This window comes from Zymoseptoria tritici, chromosome 5 (assembly GCF_000219625.1).
Source record: "Zymoseptoria tritici IPO323 chromosome 5, whole genome shotgun sequence".
NCBI lineage: Eukaryota > Fungi > Ascomycota > Dothideomycetes > Mycosphaerellales > Mycosphaerellaceae > Zymoseptoria > Zymoseptoria tritici.
The window spans coordinates 64270-81304 of NC_018214.1; the positions used below are offsets into that span (position 1 = coordinate 64270).

General features: G+C 46.4%; 1 protein-coding gene across 1 annotated transcript; it reads right to left on the bottom strand.

Moving 5' to 3' along the window:
- Positions 1 to 14689: 14689 nt before the first annotated feature.
- On the bottom strand, positions 14690 to 16881 carry MYCGRDRAFT_109321 (uncharacterized protein; the record flags this gene model as incomplete). The annotated part of the gene is made up of 5 exons (XM_003852741.1): positions 14690 to 15203; positions 15254 to 15258; positions 15940 to 15967; positions 16089 to 16232; positions 16319 to 16881. 5 exons carry the CDS (start codon positions 16879 to 16881, stop codon positions 15038 to 15040), a joined length of 906 nt encoding a protein of 301 aa, XP_003852789.1.
- Positions 16882 to 17035: the final 154 nt, after the last annotated feature.

The following is a 17035-nucleotide window of genomic DNA, read 5'->3' on the forward strand; positions in this document are numbered from 1 at the left end:
ACGCTAATCTCTTAGGCGATCTCCGCCTAAGGTTTACTTCCCTTAGCGTTAGCCGATAGTATAGGAGGGTCTAACGATGCTCGTTAATCTGTCGCTAAAGCCGCCGTAGCGGCCTACTAAGTATAGTTTATTAGTAGATTACGACCGCTAGTATTAGGGAAGCTCCTAGCCGCCTTCTTCGTAGTACTCTATCGGATTAGATTAGTACGCTTAGACTATAAGACGCTAAAGCCTTAGTAAGTACTAGTACCGACCTCGACTAGCGCTATAGCGATAGCCGGAGCAGCGGTCGTCGCTCTCTTAGTTAATCTCGTAGTAGGAGGGTCGTAGCCGTAGTTACTATAGTTCTTAACGAGGTTTACGTATAGGGTACTACCCTCTTTATAGAACTTAGTAAATAGAGGTATAGTAGCGTTTAGGGTCGACTAAGGGTAACTTATATATATAATAGTATATATTAGGGTATAATAATAGGTATCGATAATCTAGAGGGTATAAAGGGGCGTAGGATATAGATAAAGAAGAGGGGAAGGCCTTAGAGTTTTTATTACGACGTTATTCCTAATAGACGAGCTAGTTATACGTAATCTCGACCGCGATCTCGATAGTAATCTTTATACTAACTACTTATCTAATAGGAATCCGTTCTCTACGAATACCTACCTCGTCCGGTCCCTTAGCTATAGACCTATACCCTACCTCGGCGTCTTAAACTCTATAAGCTTACTACCGGTAGCTATATAAGCCGCGGCTATAGCGCGGAGGTATAGGTATATATTAATATAGAGCTTATCGCTACTAGCATTAAGTTTACGACCGTCTAGTATAGTAGGGAATCTACCGGCTATAAGGGCTCCGTTTACGAACTATATAGTATTATCCGGTAGGTAGGCGATAAGATCTATTAGACGTTAGTAAGGGCGGCTACTATTACTATCTCGGCGTAATCTCTATTAGAGCGATAGAGGGACTTACCGAATTAATTCTTAAGGTCGACTATCTCTCGTACCTACGGATACTCCGTATCGAGGTCGATACTATATAGCTCGGTTCCCTTAAGCTCTAGATACTTATATAAGATGTTAGGGATGCCGCTAATATAGCTAGGGATCTTAGGGTACTTACGAATACGGTAGCTATTATAGCTCGTAATAAATAGCTAGACGGTAAAACGAAGGATAGGTACGTAGATCGTAAGGAAGGCTATATAGTTAGCCCTCTAATCCTCGTCGTAAAGGTAAGTATTACGGAGCTTAATAAAGAAGTTACGCTATCGATTAAACGCCGCTACTATACTAAGACCCTAGAAGCGCTTAATAGTATTATTACCCTTACTAGTTATATACTAGAACGCCTTATTAAAGCGGAGTAAGTAGCCCTCCTAGTACTCGCGAAAGTATAGATAAGTATTAGCTATTATCGGAGTCTCTACGCTATAGTTAGTACGTAGAATCTATATATATTAGTAAGATCGTAGAGAGATTAATATAGAGATTAAGCGTACCTACGGCGTTCGCCTAAGCTTATCTACTATACTAAGATATTAGTAGAATACCGAGAACTTCGTCTTAGCTATAGTACTAATATATACCTATATAATCCTACGTAAATATACGTTAATATAGTAGTAAAACTATATACTAAATAACTCTAGCTTATAGTATATATCTACGGACTATATATAATTAGGACCCTTAGCCTTCGGAAGATGCGAGCGTATACGGACTCGCTTACTAATGCGGCGTATATCGAATAGAGCTCGGTTTAGGCGTTTAGCGATAGTAAAGATTCGATCCCTAGTTAGATTAGTACTAAGATCGGTAGAGATTAGATAGTTAACCGACCTTCTAATAAGCTTATATTCCCTTCGTATCTTCCTCGCGAGGTTACGGTATCCGTAGTTATCTAGCGCTCTACCTACGATTACGCTAACTAAGACGCCCTTAATAATCTCGTCGTATAACGGCTAATCTTTACGGGGGATCTTATAGTATAACCCTATACTCTTACGGAGATCTATATACTACCGGAAGGATATAGTAAATCCCTTAAGCTTAAGGATCTCGTAAATAGTCGTATCGCCCTCGTCTATATCCTAGAACTTCTCTTTAATTAACGTACGTAAACGCTACTCGCCCTTATTATTAAGTCGTAGCCTACTCGGCCTTATTAATATTCCCTAGCGAGCTATCTACCTTATAAAGGAAGTACTCGAGATATTAACGTTCTTCTCGGCCTTAAGCTATACTCGTACGTCTTTAGCGGTTAGCCCTAAGACTATAAGAAGTAGCTTAATCTCCGGTCGGAGGTACTCTAGATTACGCGTTCGCCGTAGTATAGTAAGATCGTATAGGAGATCGTATAGGAGATCGCGAGGACGGCGGCGAGGGCGAGAGCGGCGGGGGGCCTATAGGTTAGGGGTTTTAGTAGGTATATATATCGAGGGCGGTAGTATATATAACGAGGGCGGTAGTATTAATAGTAAGGGCAGTAGTATATATATAAAGGATCTGCGTTAGCTAGACGATATAGCGTAGTGTTTATTAATATAGGTGCTATATAGACGATATCGCTAAATTACTAAATCCTTAGAATGGCCGTTTTGGCGATTTCGGTGTAGTGATCAATCTGGAAGTTTAGGGCGCCGTCAAGGGTCCAATGACGATCAGATCTGTGAGGCAGCCGCTCGTATTGAAGACGTTAGCCTGATGACTTTGGCTAGCCGTGCTTGGACCGGTCATCCCTGTTCTCCCTAGTCTTGAGGAAAGCGTGGGCGGAGAGATATTCGCCTCAATATGCCGTGCACACAGTCTCTAGAGAAGATCGAAGTGCATGGCGAGGACATTCAGGTAAGGCCATTCGGAGTAAAGATCAAGCCGCTCGCACCATCGCCAGGTGCTCTCTCGTTTTTCTACCATCTCGATGTAGTCTGCGTCGCGCCGGAGTTTCAGTAACAGCGTCAGGCACTGCCAGAAGGCTAAGGATGCCCAAGGCGGAATCATGTATTCAGACGTGCGCGGGCTGTCCAGAGCAGATTTGAGGAGTCTACGTTGCGGCGGAGGGTCATCTCTTCAGCCAGGATGAGCTCCCAACTGTTCCATCTGCATCGCCTGCATGTCGCTTTCCGGGCCTACTCTTCGGGTCGTCGTCGTCGTCGCAATTGATAAGGTCCTCTTCATTGTTGTTGAACTCACCAGTCGCCGCCCTCGAGAACGATTGACGTCCTCTTGTAGTCGTTGAACTCGCCACTCGCATCATGCGCAACTTCATCGCCAGTGCTGTGTAGCTTTATGTCCTTGCACCATGGCAACCGCGGATGCAAGAGTTGACACGGATGACCTTCCACTAGGCCACCAGTAAGTTTAGAAAGGTGCCAATGCGGTCGCACTGGCGGCGGAGGCGCTCGCTATAGGCGTCGACGGTGAGGAGTTGATGGTGGCATGGTTGGGCAGAGTCTGGAGAGGAGGCAGTGGGAGCGCCGCGAGTCGAGATTGGAGTGGAGTATTCTTGCATCGCGGTAATTTCCATTATGCTTGATGCATGCGCCTGCGACAAGGCGTGAATTGAAAGCAGCGAGCAGGAGAATGATGAGGATAACGGATTGGAGCTCCATTGTCTCGGCTGCTTGGCCAGCTTCGCGGTGCTCGGTCATGCTCTCCAAAAAGCAGAGATGAATTGCGAAGGTGTGGGCAACCACCGAGTTTCGACACTCTGGCTGGGTGTCAGGCGATCGCGAGGCTGGATCGTTGTGAACCTGCTTTGGATGAAGTCATCCTCGTCGGAGATTTTACCCATTTATCGTGAGAGTACAGTCTCATGGCGAACAAGACAGGGTGTCCGCCGGTGAGCACGGCAAATGACTGACCAACCAGCAAGGATAGGAAGAGGCGTACGAACGGACGAGCCAAGCAGCAAGAGTAAGAGGTGCACGAATGGACGAGCCAGCATCAATGTCTGACAGAGCACAGTGCACACGGCGGTGGATACTGGTGGGAAGCCCAAGTTGTGAGAAGCCTCGTCAACTCATCCGCGGAACCTTGGGTTGTTGCAGCCTTTGCGGCATCGGTCGCAGGCTCGCGAGGAGCATTCCCAGAGGAAGTGGGAGTAGGCCAGGCAGGAGACAAGCTTTGATCTCGGGCCTAAAGCGGAACACTGATGGTGGCGGTGGGTATGAGCTGTTCCTGCTACAGCATCTTCGGCCCAAGTAGATGAGCTGCACTTGGAGTCTACCATGGCTTTGGTCTCGGTCAATGTCAACGTCTCCCACTGCTGAACAATAGTAGTGGGAGTTGCGAGCGGTTGATTGATCAGACCTGGCGCTAGCAAAGCGTAGCGTAGCGTCAGGTCATGCAATGGAGGTATGTATGGGCGCTGCGGTCGAGGAGTCCAGAGAAGAGTGTGAAGCGGAGCTCACGTCGTAGATGTATTGTTATAAGCAAAAAACGAGTAAAGAGTGTGTCGAACGGTGTCTTTGATATGTAAAAGGTGCTAGGAAAGTGGGCGCAAAAAACGATATCCATGGCCATGGCTCTATTACCACAAACTGGAAGAGGAAACCCTAACCATAATTTCTTGAGCTGCTGTGATGGAGAGCAAAGCCATGATCACATAAGTTCCTACATTGGCAGCATCAAAATCAGCAAAAGGGACCTCATTACACACACACACAAACACACACATCCGGGATGTAGTGGTTGGACGGCAGCGACAATACTTACGTTGCAATTTTTGCAGCGTCCTTTCCTTCGATCACACGCAGCCACAACCAAGAATGACCTGGCAGTTGCACTGCTTTCCGTCGTGGCAGAAACCAAACTGGAAGTGGCCGCACGCAGCTGTGAGACGTCAATATCGATCGATTGATTGCTTCAAGCCTCGTAGGCACGCTGGCAACATACTGTGACACCTTGGATATTGCCCGTCCTGGAAGCAGTCGGTCCCGGGATAGTTGCAGCAACTATCACCCGCCTTGCAGAGATCTATTCGAAGAATTAGCGACTGGTAGGACTGCAGCAAGATTCGTATAGCATACCTCCTATGCCGCCGCAACTGACTCTGGCCTGTACTCCGACCGCGAGAGCGAAGGCGAGGAGGCCTTGTAGAATGGAGCGCATCTTCGTTGAATTCGAAAGGCAATGGATTCGGCGACAGGTGGACGGATCTGGTGGATGGTCGATGTAGTGAGCGGCTGCTTTGGTCTTGGTTGAGAGGAAGTTGATGACCTAAGTGGGAGTTGTGGAAAGAAGTGTGGAAGATGTGTGGAAGAAGAAAGGATGGGAACTGGAAGAAGGAAGAATAAATAATGAAGGAAAAGAGAGCACGAGCAGGGTTTATGGCCCCGGCGATTCCGAGCAAATGCAATTTCTAAAAATCGCCAAACCGTGCCCAAACACCGTCCACGCGGCTCCTGCACCCAAAATAGACTCATAAAACACCTGGACCAAAAGCAAGAAGTAGTGCATAGCCCCTGGGCATGTCTCCGGCCTTTCCGTGCCAATGCGAGCTCTCGATCAACTGCCGAAATGTGCTCAAGCAGGGTAGATAGACTTTGTCGACTGTCCGCGCTATTCCTGTATGCAGGATACAGGTCGTACAGCGTGTGAGCACATCGGAGGGCTGATTTTGGAGTTAGGCAAGTGCCGGAAAGGACGAGCAGGGTGTTGACTGGTTAGTGTCAAGAGCCGAGAGCACAAGCTCGGTGTCGAGCTCGCGTGCCGGGGCTGAAGGCCTGAATTAGGCTCTAGATCAAAAGCATAAAGCAATGCCCAAAGGTCTCTAGAGTCTAGACACGATATCGACAACTTCGGACTAGGCCATGAGCATGCGTGAGCGGACTTGCTCACTGCCGATTTCGATTGTCTTTTGCGAGCGACAGCGAGTCTGACGAGACACTCCAGGATGTCCACTGGAGCATGTCGGTGATGACACCATTCATTGTGATCACATCCCACATCACTCCATGCTGACTTTGAATTTGATAATCAATCTTTGGACGGTGTACACTTCGGTCTGTAGCCCGTATCAAGGGCCTGCTTAATGAATGGCGGTCAGCAAAAATACCGCATACTAGCTAGCATCCTCGAATGTTAAGCGCGAGGCTGTGTTCTAGTTTCCGGACAGGGAACACGTTTAGGCAATAGAACATATTTATCGTCTTATTTCCTGTCCGAATCGACATAAGGTAGTTAGCGTAGTAATTAAACCTCTAGTCTATAAATAGCGTAAACTTAGCTTATTTAACGCTTAACCTCGTATAGTAATCCGGTACGGTAATCTAGTAATACCTCTAACTACGCTCGTCGGACGACTAACTAGCTCGTTAGCGCTATAATAGGAATAGTAGATATTATTACCGCTAGAGCCGGAAGGTTATATATATATCGTATCGTTTACGCGTTACGTTAGCGTTCTCGTATACCCTTACTAATACTAATACTAGTACTACTATATACTTATAATATAATTAGTTCGGCCCTTAAGCGGCTTACTATAGCGACTCGTTATTATAAGGGTAGCGGACGATACTACTATTACCCCCCTCGGTCTACTACGGTAACGTCCTTATTAGTAATACGTTTACCGGCTCGAGCCCTTTAGAGCGGCGTTAGTAAGGGTAGTAATACTATACCTTCGAGTAGTAGCGCGCCTTCGAGTAGTAGCGCGCCTTTAAGTAGTAGCGCGCCTTCGAGTAATAGTAGTAATAGTAAGGATATCGCTACGAGTAGCTACGGCCGAGCTATTATAAATACTATTAAGTCTAGTATATACTATTACGCTATAAGGAGTATAATAGCGTTATAATACTAGTAGGGCCTACGATTCGTATAGACTCGAGTCTATTACTATAGCCGCGATACTAATACTAGCCTATCGCTTACCGGCTAGTCGTAGAGCTAGTCGTAGTACCGGTTAAAGGAAGCTCGGCTAAGCTAGTAGTACTTATATCGGATAATTCCTAGGTAATAATAACGCCGGATCCGAGGTAGAAGTAGGAGGTAGAGGTAATAGATACGAGTAATCCGGACGAGGAAGATAATAGTAATAGATTACTAGTTAAAATACTAAAGATTAGTTAACGTAGAGCGGTACTTAAGAAGCTAGAGTAGTAGCGTATTAACTATACGTACGATAAGTAGATTATAGTATAGTAGACGATCTTTAATTATATAGAAGCTACTATAAAAGGTATAGTTAAGAATAGAGTAGTAGTATAAATTACTTTAGAATAGACTTAATTCGATACTCTCTCGGAAGGAGGAGATTCTACGTATCCTTATACCTCGAGTTCCTCCTTCGCCTCTTCTTTAGTCGTATTAATTATATAGGCGTAATCTAGCTTAAACGAGCTTAAAAGGCCTTAGTAGGGGTATATATACCGCTAAGGTAGGGGATTAGATACCGATTGTCGGTATTCGGCGGAGGTAGATATAATATAGCCCCCCTCCTTATATAGAGCGTCGCGCTCTAAACGGGTTTACCTCGAGTAAATTCTTTTTAGTATTTACTAAGTTTAATAGCCTAAGGCCTTAATCGGGGTCTACTACGGCTTTAAAACCTAGGCTCGGATCCCTCGAATTCTTCTCTTCTTTAATAACCTTATATAGACTTAGTAAGTATAACTTAACCCTATCCGATAGCTAAATAGGTCTAAAAGTACCCCCCTAAGAGGCATTTATAGCCTATATAGTACTAACGTAGCGTTTAGTTCCCTTCTAGCCCTATCTTCTACCGGACGACTATAAATTTTATCGAAAAACCGCTATTCTTACTAAACGACCCTATCCGCGACCGAACGAGCCTATTATAACGTAACCCGCCTCTATCGCGACCTAATATAAGCAATTCGCCGCTAATAGTATCTTTAAGGGTAATCCGTACGTTAACTACCTTAGTAAGCCCTTAAATAAGGCCGATTTAGCCTAGTTCTACCTCTTTACGCGTAAGTCGCCGGATAAGTAGGTAACTAATAATAAGGACGAATATTACCTAAAGTATTATAATTACTCTAACCGCGATTGTTTCTAGGTATATATACGGGGTTAAAAGGGGGCTTTTAGGGGCTAATATAGTTAAAAGATACCGGAACTAGTTAAAGGCGACATTACGAGGGCTAATACGCTCCGTAAGGCCGCTATTACTACCGATAGTACCGAAGCGATAGCTACGGCGGCTTATTCGGCCTATAAGGCGATCTACGTACGTATTTAGGGGTATATATAGTTAGTTCGGGTCTATTTAGCTCCGTTAACCCCCTTTTAGGCGCTTTAACTCCTTTACCGGTACTAACGGCCTCTATCTATACTAAGGTAAGGCCGAATTCGACTAGAAGGGACCGCTTATACTTAGAAAGCGCGAGAAGTTACTCGCTAAGGAGGCTATAAAGCGAAAGAGGGAGCTTATAAGTATTTAGATCCCTTCTTACCTAAAAGTGCTCTACTAACCCTAATAGGGTAAAGAAGTACCTAATACCCCCTGTAAGCGACTTATTCTAGCCTAAGGAACTACCGAGGACTACCTAAGGCGTCGCGTTCGGGCCCTTTCGGTCGCTCTAGATACCGTCTATACCCGTACGGGCGCTAAGAAGGGCTCGAAGGCCTCCGTTATAGAGGGAGTGCTCCGTCCGACCGAGTACGACCTCTCTAGGGACCTTAAGCCTAAGGAATAAGTATATAAGCGCTTTTTCGTATTTCTTTTATCTCTTTTAGCCTCTTTTAGGCCTATTTTAGGACTAATAGGCGCGGTAACGCCCGGGTTGTTTCTTTTTACTACGACTTAGCGACTTATAGATTAGATAGAATTAAAATAACTTTACTATACTCGATTGTCTCTCGTTATATAATAATGTCGTCCTTAGGGGCCCGTTTAGCCCCTAATTTCCCCCCCCTAGGATTTTACTAGATTCGTAAAATTCTTCTAAGGTAGAGAAAATTTTTAGGTAACTAGGAACCGGACTAAGGAGTCTATATAGTGTTAGCTAGTGTCTTTTAGGCCTTAATAGTAACTAATAACGCGTTTGTATATCTATCGTACTAGTCTACCGTCCTTAGTACCTCCTATACTTCTATTAAATACTCTTATCGTAGTAGGGCTAATATAAGTCGTAGGTTCCTAAGTATTTTTAGACGCGGGCTAACCCTTCTACGCGATCCTATATATCTATCTACCGTATTGTTTCTTACGCTTTAGGATCTTATCTACTATATAAACGTCGGGGTCCTCTAATCGGATCTCCTTTAGGCTATTCTAAGCCCGTTCGGTAATTTTAGTAGGTTTTTCCTCCTCTAGTAGGGAGATATAGAACATAGGATAGATACTTATTGTTTCCGGTAGTTCTAGCGTATACGCGACGTCGTTTACGACTCGCTTAATCCTATATAGGCCGATATACTTATAATCGAGCTTTTCCGACGGCCGGATAGACTTTAAATATCGAGTAGAGAGGTATATACGGTCGTTAACCTTATATGTCTTCGTAGTTTTACGAGCATTATAGTATCGTACGTATCTCTCCTATAACGCGGCTAGTCTTTTATATAGCGTTTTCTATAGGCTAATTACTCTATATACTATTTCCGCCGTACTAGGAGCTTTACCCTCTAATTAGGGTAGGTCGGGCTATCTAGCGGTAATTAGATCGCGAACGTTATATACTTAGAATAGTATTACCCCTATTATCGTATAAACGCTATCGTTATAAGAGAATTCGGCTACCGATAGTATCTATACCTAGTCGTTCTATTCGTAGTTATAGTATACTCGTAGGTATTACTCTAGCGTTTAGTTCTAACGCTCCGTCTAACCGTCCGTTTAGGAGTAATATACGGTACTTAGGCCCCTTCGGACCCTAAGGTAGTAGCAAAGCGTACTCTAGAACTTAGATATAAGGATTAGTCCTCTATCGGACGTAATTAACTTAGGAGTTCCGTAAAGGCGGAAGATTTCTCTTAGGAAGACCTCCGCGAGGGTTTCGGTATTAATGTCTTTCTATATAGGAATATAGTAGGCTATTTTAGACTACCTATCTATAACGACGAGGATTAAGTCGTATATATGCCCTATAAACGTACTTAGGGGTAGATCGGTAATAAAATCTAATATTAGGTCCTCCTAGGGCCCGTTTAGTAGAGTTTCCGTATAGAGTTCTCTATATAGGCTATATCGCCGTAGCTTCGCCCTATCGTATATCTAGTAGCTATTTACGTAGTCCTTAACGTATTTTCTTATATCTAGCTAGTAGAACGACCGTTATAATAGCTCTAGGGTCCGTTTAAAACTAAAGTAGCCGGCTAGGGGATCGTTATAGTACTAGCGGAGCGCTACTAGGCGTACTAGGCCCGTAGGTACGTATAGTTTCCGTTCGTAGAAGAGGAATTCGCCCTATATAGCCTACCTTTAGGTCTATTCCGGCGGATCCGGGTTATTTATAGCTAGTTCGACTATCGATACTATAGGGTTATATTTTAGGCTTTCGCGTATTATATTAATTAGCGGGGAGTCTAATAATTCTTCTACTAGAGTGCTCGCTATTATATACGTTTTGCTATAGTAGGTCCTAGCGAGCTATAGATAGTAGGTTATAACTACTATTATAGACCGAACGGGGCTAGATTCGGCCGTTATTCCCTTAGATAGACCTAGTTAGTACCGAAGGGTATCTAATATAGGAGTACTATCGCTTTCGTTAATCTACCGTCCCGAGTAGTCCCTATCTTCTAGGTCTAGGTATCTACTTACTCCGTCCGCGGCGGTATTAAGCGACCCCGGGTTATACGTTATATAGAAATCGACGTTTAATAGCTACTCTACCTATCTTACCTATCTTCGGCTTAGTTACTTAGTTGTTATAAACTATTTTAGGTTATAATAGTCTATTAAGACCTTAATTTAGTACGAAGCGCCCTTAACGTAGTGTCTCTAGTACTTAAAGGCCTCGACTATAGCGAGAAGCTCTTAATCGTATATATTATAGTTCCTTTCGGCCGCGTTTATCTTACTAGAGAAGAAGGCTACTAGGTGCTAGTATATTTTGCCCTCCGTTTTATATAGTTAGGATAGTACTACCCCGACGGTAAACCTAGAGGCATCTATTACGACGCGGATAGGTAGTTTTAGGTCGAAATGCCGTAAGATAGGCACTTTAATAAACCTAGTCTTTAACTACTAGAATACTTATACTACGTTAGGTAGGAGTTCGAGGGGAACTAATTCCTCCTTTCTCTATCGGTGTCCGCCTTTAGTACTATTTAGGCCTCTCTCTATTAAGCGGTTTAGTAGGCTAGCTATACGGGAGAATCCCTTAATAAACTAGCGGTAGTAGTTCGTAAATCCGATAAAGATACAAATGTCCCTAACTAAGGCCGGAAGGGGCTAGTTAGCGATAGCTTAGATCCTTTCTACCTCTATTTCGACCCCTTTTAGGGTTACTACGAACCTAAGGTAGCCGACTTACCGCTTAAAGAACTCGCATTTTAATAGTTTAGTAAAGAGTCGGTATCTTCTAAGTCTCTTAAGGACTATCCTAACGTATTCCTTATAGCTTTTAGCGTCTTATAAGTATATTAAGATATCGTCGAGGTATACTATAATATAGTAGTCTAGTAGGCCCCGGAGGGCGTAGTTTATATATCCTTAGAATACTACTAGGGCGTTAGTTAGCCTAAACGGGACTATAGTATACTTAAAGTAGCTATACCTCGTCCGAAAGGTAGTTTTCTACTAGTCGCTCTCCTTAATTCGGATGCGATAGTACGCGTCTCGTATATCTAGCTTTATAAAGAACTTTACTAACGCTAACTAGTCTAGCGATTCCTAGACGAGGGGTAGGGCGTATCTATTCTTAATAGTAACGGTATTAAGGGCCCTATAGTCGACGTATAGACGTAGGCTACTATCCTTTTTCTTTATAAAGAGGATACCTACCCCCGCTAGGGAGGTCGAGGGGCGGATCTACCCCTTCTCTAGGCTACCGGCGAGGTAGTTACGTAGAGTCTCTAGTTCTATTATAGAGAGGTTATATAATAGGCCGTACGGGGCCTCCTTACCTTCTTCGAGGTCGATACTAAGCTTATTCGGCCCCGTCTCGGGGAGAAGGGACTCGTTTCCTTCTACGAAAACGTCCGCGAAATCCGAGAATTCGCTTAGAAGTTCCGGTTCTTTTAGCGCGTCGTCTATACGTTAAGCGGCAAGGGCCTAAACGCGCCCCGAAGGGATACCGGAGGCGTCCTTCTAGAACTCTTCGGGTAAGACGAGCCTAACCGGCCTCTATTATCTACCTTTCGTCCCCTTCTAGGTAACGCTTTTACGGATAAAGTTTACCCTCGGGTTCTATTATTCTAGCTAGGGTATACCGAGGACTAGTTAGAACCCGTAGATTCTTCCGACTACAAAGGTTTCTATATATCCTCTTATATGTCCTTAAGTATCCGTTACTTTAAACGGGACGCGGCATTCTCCCTAAATAGCTATCCTCTAGCCGTTTAGTACTACGTATTAGGCCGTTTACCCTAACTCGGGGCTTAGGCCTAGCTCTTTAGCTACTATATCGTCTATAAAGTTACTTTACGCTCCGTAATCGAGTAGTACTCGGAGTATCTTAGTCCTATTAGGACCCTATATCTCTACTTTAAGGCGTATTAGCCCTTCCCCTATAGTTCGGGTAATTCCTCCTAGCTCGATAAGATATAGAGCTTACTCTAGCTCTATAATATATCTATATAATCTAGAGCTAATAAAACGTAGGCGTTTATAGCTAAGGAGTAATAGTACTAGTCTACGTAGTTCTACCTTCGATAGCCTTATCTCGATATAGAGATTATCGTCCTTAATAGCGTCTATCGTCTAGTAGAAATAGCTATACTTATATATCTTCCTTTTACTATATACCCTTACGCTACGCTATACTCTTACGAGTACTAATACCTTATTCTTAGCCGCTCTTATTATAGCTAGTATAGTCTATAATAACCTCCTTCTACGAGCCCTCGCGCGAGCCCTATATATCTATATCTATAATACTATAACCGTAATAGCTAGCCGACGTCGATTATCTATAGATCTAGTAAATTTACGACTCTACGAGCGATAACGCGAGCGACAATATAACCTTAAGGACGACGCGACGAATATACGCTACTACCGGCATTACTATATCGAGCAAGCGTAAACGATAACCGAGGCAATAAACAAGGTTAACGACTAATAGTAAGCCGGCACCCCCTTAAGCATAAACTCCACCTTTAAGAGCGCACGAGCCATAAACATGGTGTTGGAATCGGAGCGATAAATATGTTCTAATGTCAGCACTCCGGCAACCTCGACTTGATATCTCGATCTTTCTACACAGCCTCGATCGATTGCGGGAAGGAGCCTGGTCGATGCTTTGCACGACTGCGCACGACTGCGCACCACATCCTTGCTAGGATAGCACCGCAATAAGACGGCAAGATGGCTGATCCTGGCTGGTCCGGCGTCGTAACGGAACTGACGAAGAGCTATCCTGACCAGTCTGGCATCGCACTGGCCTAATGACGTCAATCGAAACCTCCGCGTGCTCCGTGGCCCGGCTCTCGAACCGCGCGACAAACCTCCACCTCCTTCCTGCACAAGCATTCGTTACTATCTTCGGAACATTCTACGTCAAAGACAAACCTCCGTCTCCTTCCGACACAAGCATTCGTTGTTCTCATCGGCACACACTGGCCCGACGATGTCGATCACAACATCCGCATGCTCCATTTCCTGGCTCTGATCCATGGTTACCTAGGGTAGTTCTACGTCAACGACAGAACTCGCTGAAGCTAACAGATGTGCTATTTTCGCCAGTCTGACATCACAGAACAGGGACGTAGCTGCTCCATGTAGAGATGAGTTGCCGTCTTGGTCGTTTTCGCGTTTGTCGACAAATCTGCAGAATCGGCGTGCTGTCTGGCAAAGCAGATGTCGCTCGCCGATTCTGACCCGACAACAACGATACATGGCTTCTGTCGCATGTGGAGCAGCGAGTCGAGTTGGTTCTCTGCGGCGTGGCGCGCGGTTTTATCTTGGCCAACTCGTGACCATCTCCCTTCGTTGACTCTTCATTTATTCTTGCAATTCTCGTGCTGGAGGCTACTCAACTGCAAGTCTGCCTTTCACTGGACTTCCGAATGCGAGCAGCCCATCGTTCCTCATGCATTGTTTCTTAGTCCTTGTCGTTGTGAAGGGCAGATCCTGCCAAGTCGCCATGTTGCTGCGATCGAAAGACCACGGCCTTTGATATTCGGGTCCGCTGCCGGCGCCATCGCCAACCTAGGAATCTGGCGACTGGCTTGTGTTCCAAACCACCATCTGAGCTTGTACAACTTTGGTCCATCCGACTGCGTGCCGAGAAAAGTTGCCAGGACTGGACCCGCACTCTCGTCGATTCTACAGATATGTCTCGAGCGACATTTCTCGTCAAGTAGGTACTCCAACGAACGATATTACAGGTCGACACAATGAGGTCTCAATCTCTAGAGGTTTGAGGCGCCTCGACGCTCCCCGGCCTCGCTCAACAATGAAGAAGACCACGCCTTTGACATGGGCCAACTCACTCCGTCTGCGCCAGAATGGAACGTTCGAGGCGGCTTCTGGGCCGAGACAGGAATACGCAGCAGGGTCTTTCGCATGACTCCGCTTCGCGGCGATGTCCCCAGGAGAGGGACAACGAAGCCTTTGGTTGAAGTGGCTGCGAGGAGTCTCTCCATAAAAACATTCGGATGCAGATGTGTCCAGGCAATACCGCTCGCTTTGATCTCGCTCTCGACGAGCTGATGCCACACGAAGGGAGGATCGGTAGTGTCCCTTCACTCGAAATGGTGTCCGTCGGCCTTTTCTGCGGCATCCACGAAAGCTTTGCTTTGCGTGAGCATTGCCGCGGTGTAACCATTCAGTGGAATGGCGCGGTCAACACCAGCCAAGGCTCGATCGATAGCCAGGCAAAATTCGAACAGCAGCAAAGACGAGCATGCGCGGTCATTCCCCGTGTGCGGGTTTAATTGCCGTCGTGGACTGCAACCTCTCAAGCAGTGACGGCGAACGCATCAAGCCTGTCCTCTTGCGCTTCAAGAGAGTCGGGAGTGACATCATGCACGTGCTGTTTCCAGTTGAGTTCCAGGAAGACGGCGTCTGCAACGATGCGCCATGTGCACGATGCGCCGCCGCACACATAGCACATCGCCCAACTTCTCTGAGGAGCTCAAGTCATGCAGTGAAATGTCCTTGAAGTCGGGCATACCTGACCTGTGGAAAAAATGCATATTTCCGTGACTCAGGGCGGTGTGAGCTGATCCTCGTCGTTCCAAAGCTGTAACGCCCAAGCCGGGTACAGCCTTGGATTCTTCTGCTCCTGGCAAAGCCTCCGGTCCAGAGATAAAGTCTGTGGGATATCCGTCTGTTGCCACCCAGGCTTTTAACTCAACCGTTCAGGTCATTCTTCGACCTTTCGCCTCGATTTCCAACACACGAACACATCTATCCACCGACCTGCCTCTCCTCCATACACCTAATCAACCAACTCCACCATGAAACTCTCCATGATCACGCTGCAGGCCCTCGCCATGGCCATGACATGCACCTCCGCCGCCATGATCGGTGACCCACCTGGTCTCAGCCGCGTGAGTTCATGTGCTCCCATCCTTTTCAACAGGCCGACAGCTGACGATGAGTTCTAGCGCGAGACCAACGAGGCCTTTTGCCACGACATCGTGTGCTCAGACAAACGGCACTGTCTGACTGGAGGCTGCAATGATTGCAAGATAGCCCGTGGCTCAAAGGAGGGAAGATGCGTCGGAGATGGAATGGGCGCCTTCACATGCAACCCTCACAAGTGCAACTCTCGCTACGATTGCCCTGCGCCATGCCACGAGTGCAACCCCAAGACGCTCATGTGCGAGTAGTGGTGTTCGGGAACCATGGACGGACCGCTGGTCTGAAAAGGGCGACGATCGGGCTGTTGGGGATTCGCAAGTACGGAATTCGTCCACGGTCGTTTCAACAACGCCGGTAATGTCGACGGTGGAGTTCATGGAGTTATCAATGCACAATTGATTCGCTTGTCTTGCAGCACGAACCTTTCGCAACTCGCTCCAATTTGTGACTGTGACGGTGCATACGCGCTGGTGGTCAGCTCGTCGGGAGTGCGGCCTCCGTTCCATGCAACAACATGCGGTCGTGCGGTGAAGCTCCACTGATTGACCATGACATTCAGCTCGGGCCTGCGTCTGAAACAAATCGCACCATGTTTCCCGCCTGTACACCGTCCTTCACATCAGACAGTCTCCGTCCCGAGTGAATTTTGTACATTTTCGCCGACTCTTCCTGTCCCAAACGAGTGCGCCCTCCCCGCTGCTCTCCCTGTCGCTGCCCAGTCGAAGTCCAGCTCTCCGCCACCGGTCTCGGCTGCCATTGAACACGTCTCTCCGCAATCTCGTCCACCAGTCTCGCCATCTCTCTCCTCACATCCTCCCTACTCGCCTGCAACACCCTCTTCGAATCCTTGACAATATTCACCAAGCAAGCTCCGCTCAACCCGTCCTTCCTCGCATCCTTTCCCTTCAGAACCTTCCCATCAGGCGCCCAACCTCCTCGCTCGAGCTCCCTGACAAAGGCCTTCTCAAACGTCTTCTTGACTGTATTGCGAATGACGGCCTTTTTAGAGATGTCAAAGGGACAATGCACGCGGAAGTGAAAGGCATTACGGTCGAAGAGGGCGAGACGGCGCTGTGTTTTGAGGTATAGTGGATGGGCGGGGTCGTCGGCGATGAATTTTGTGGCGGGAAAGGTGGTGCAGTTGATTGGGCCGGGATGAGGAGAGAGGATGTGGTAGGCCAGAGGTGGGAGTTTGCTGGTGGCGGAGCGGGACATGGCGAATGATCAGATCCGGCGGTGTCTTCGTCGCAGGTTCATCATCGCGGATTGTCGTGTGAAGAGGTACAACAACAATGCTGATGTAGAATGAGTGCATGCCGTGACGAGGATGCTCGAGTTCATTGTTCGAGAGATGTGAGGCTGCAATTCA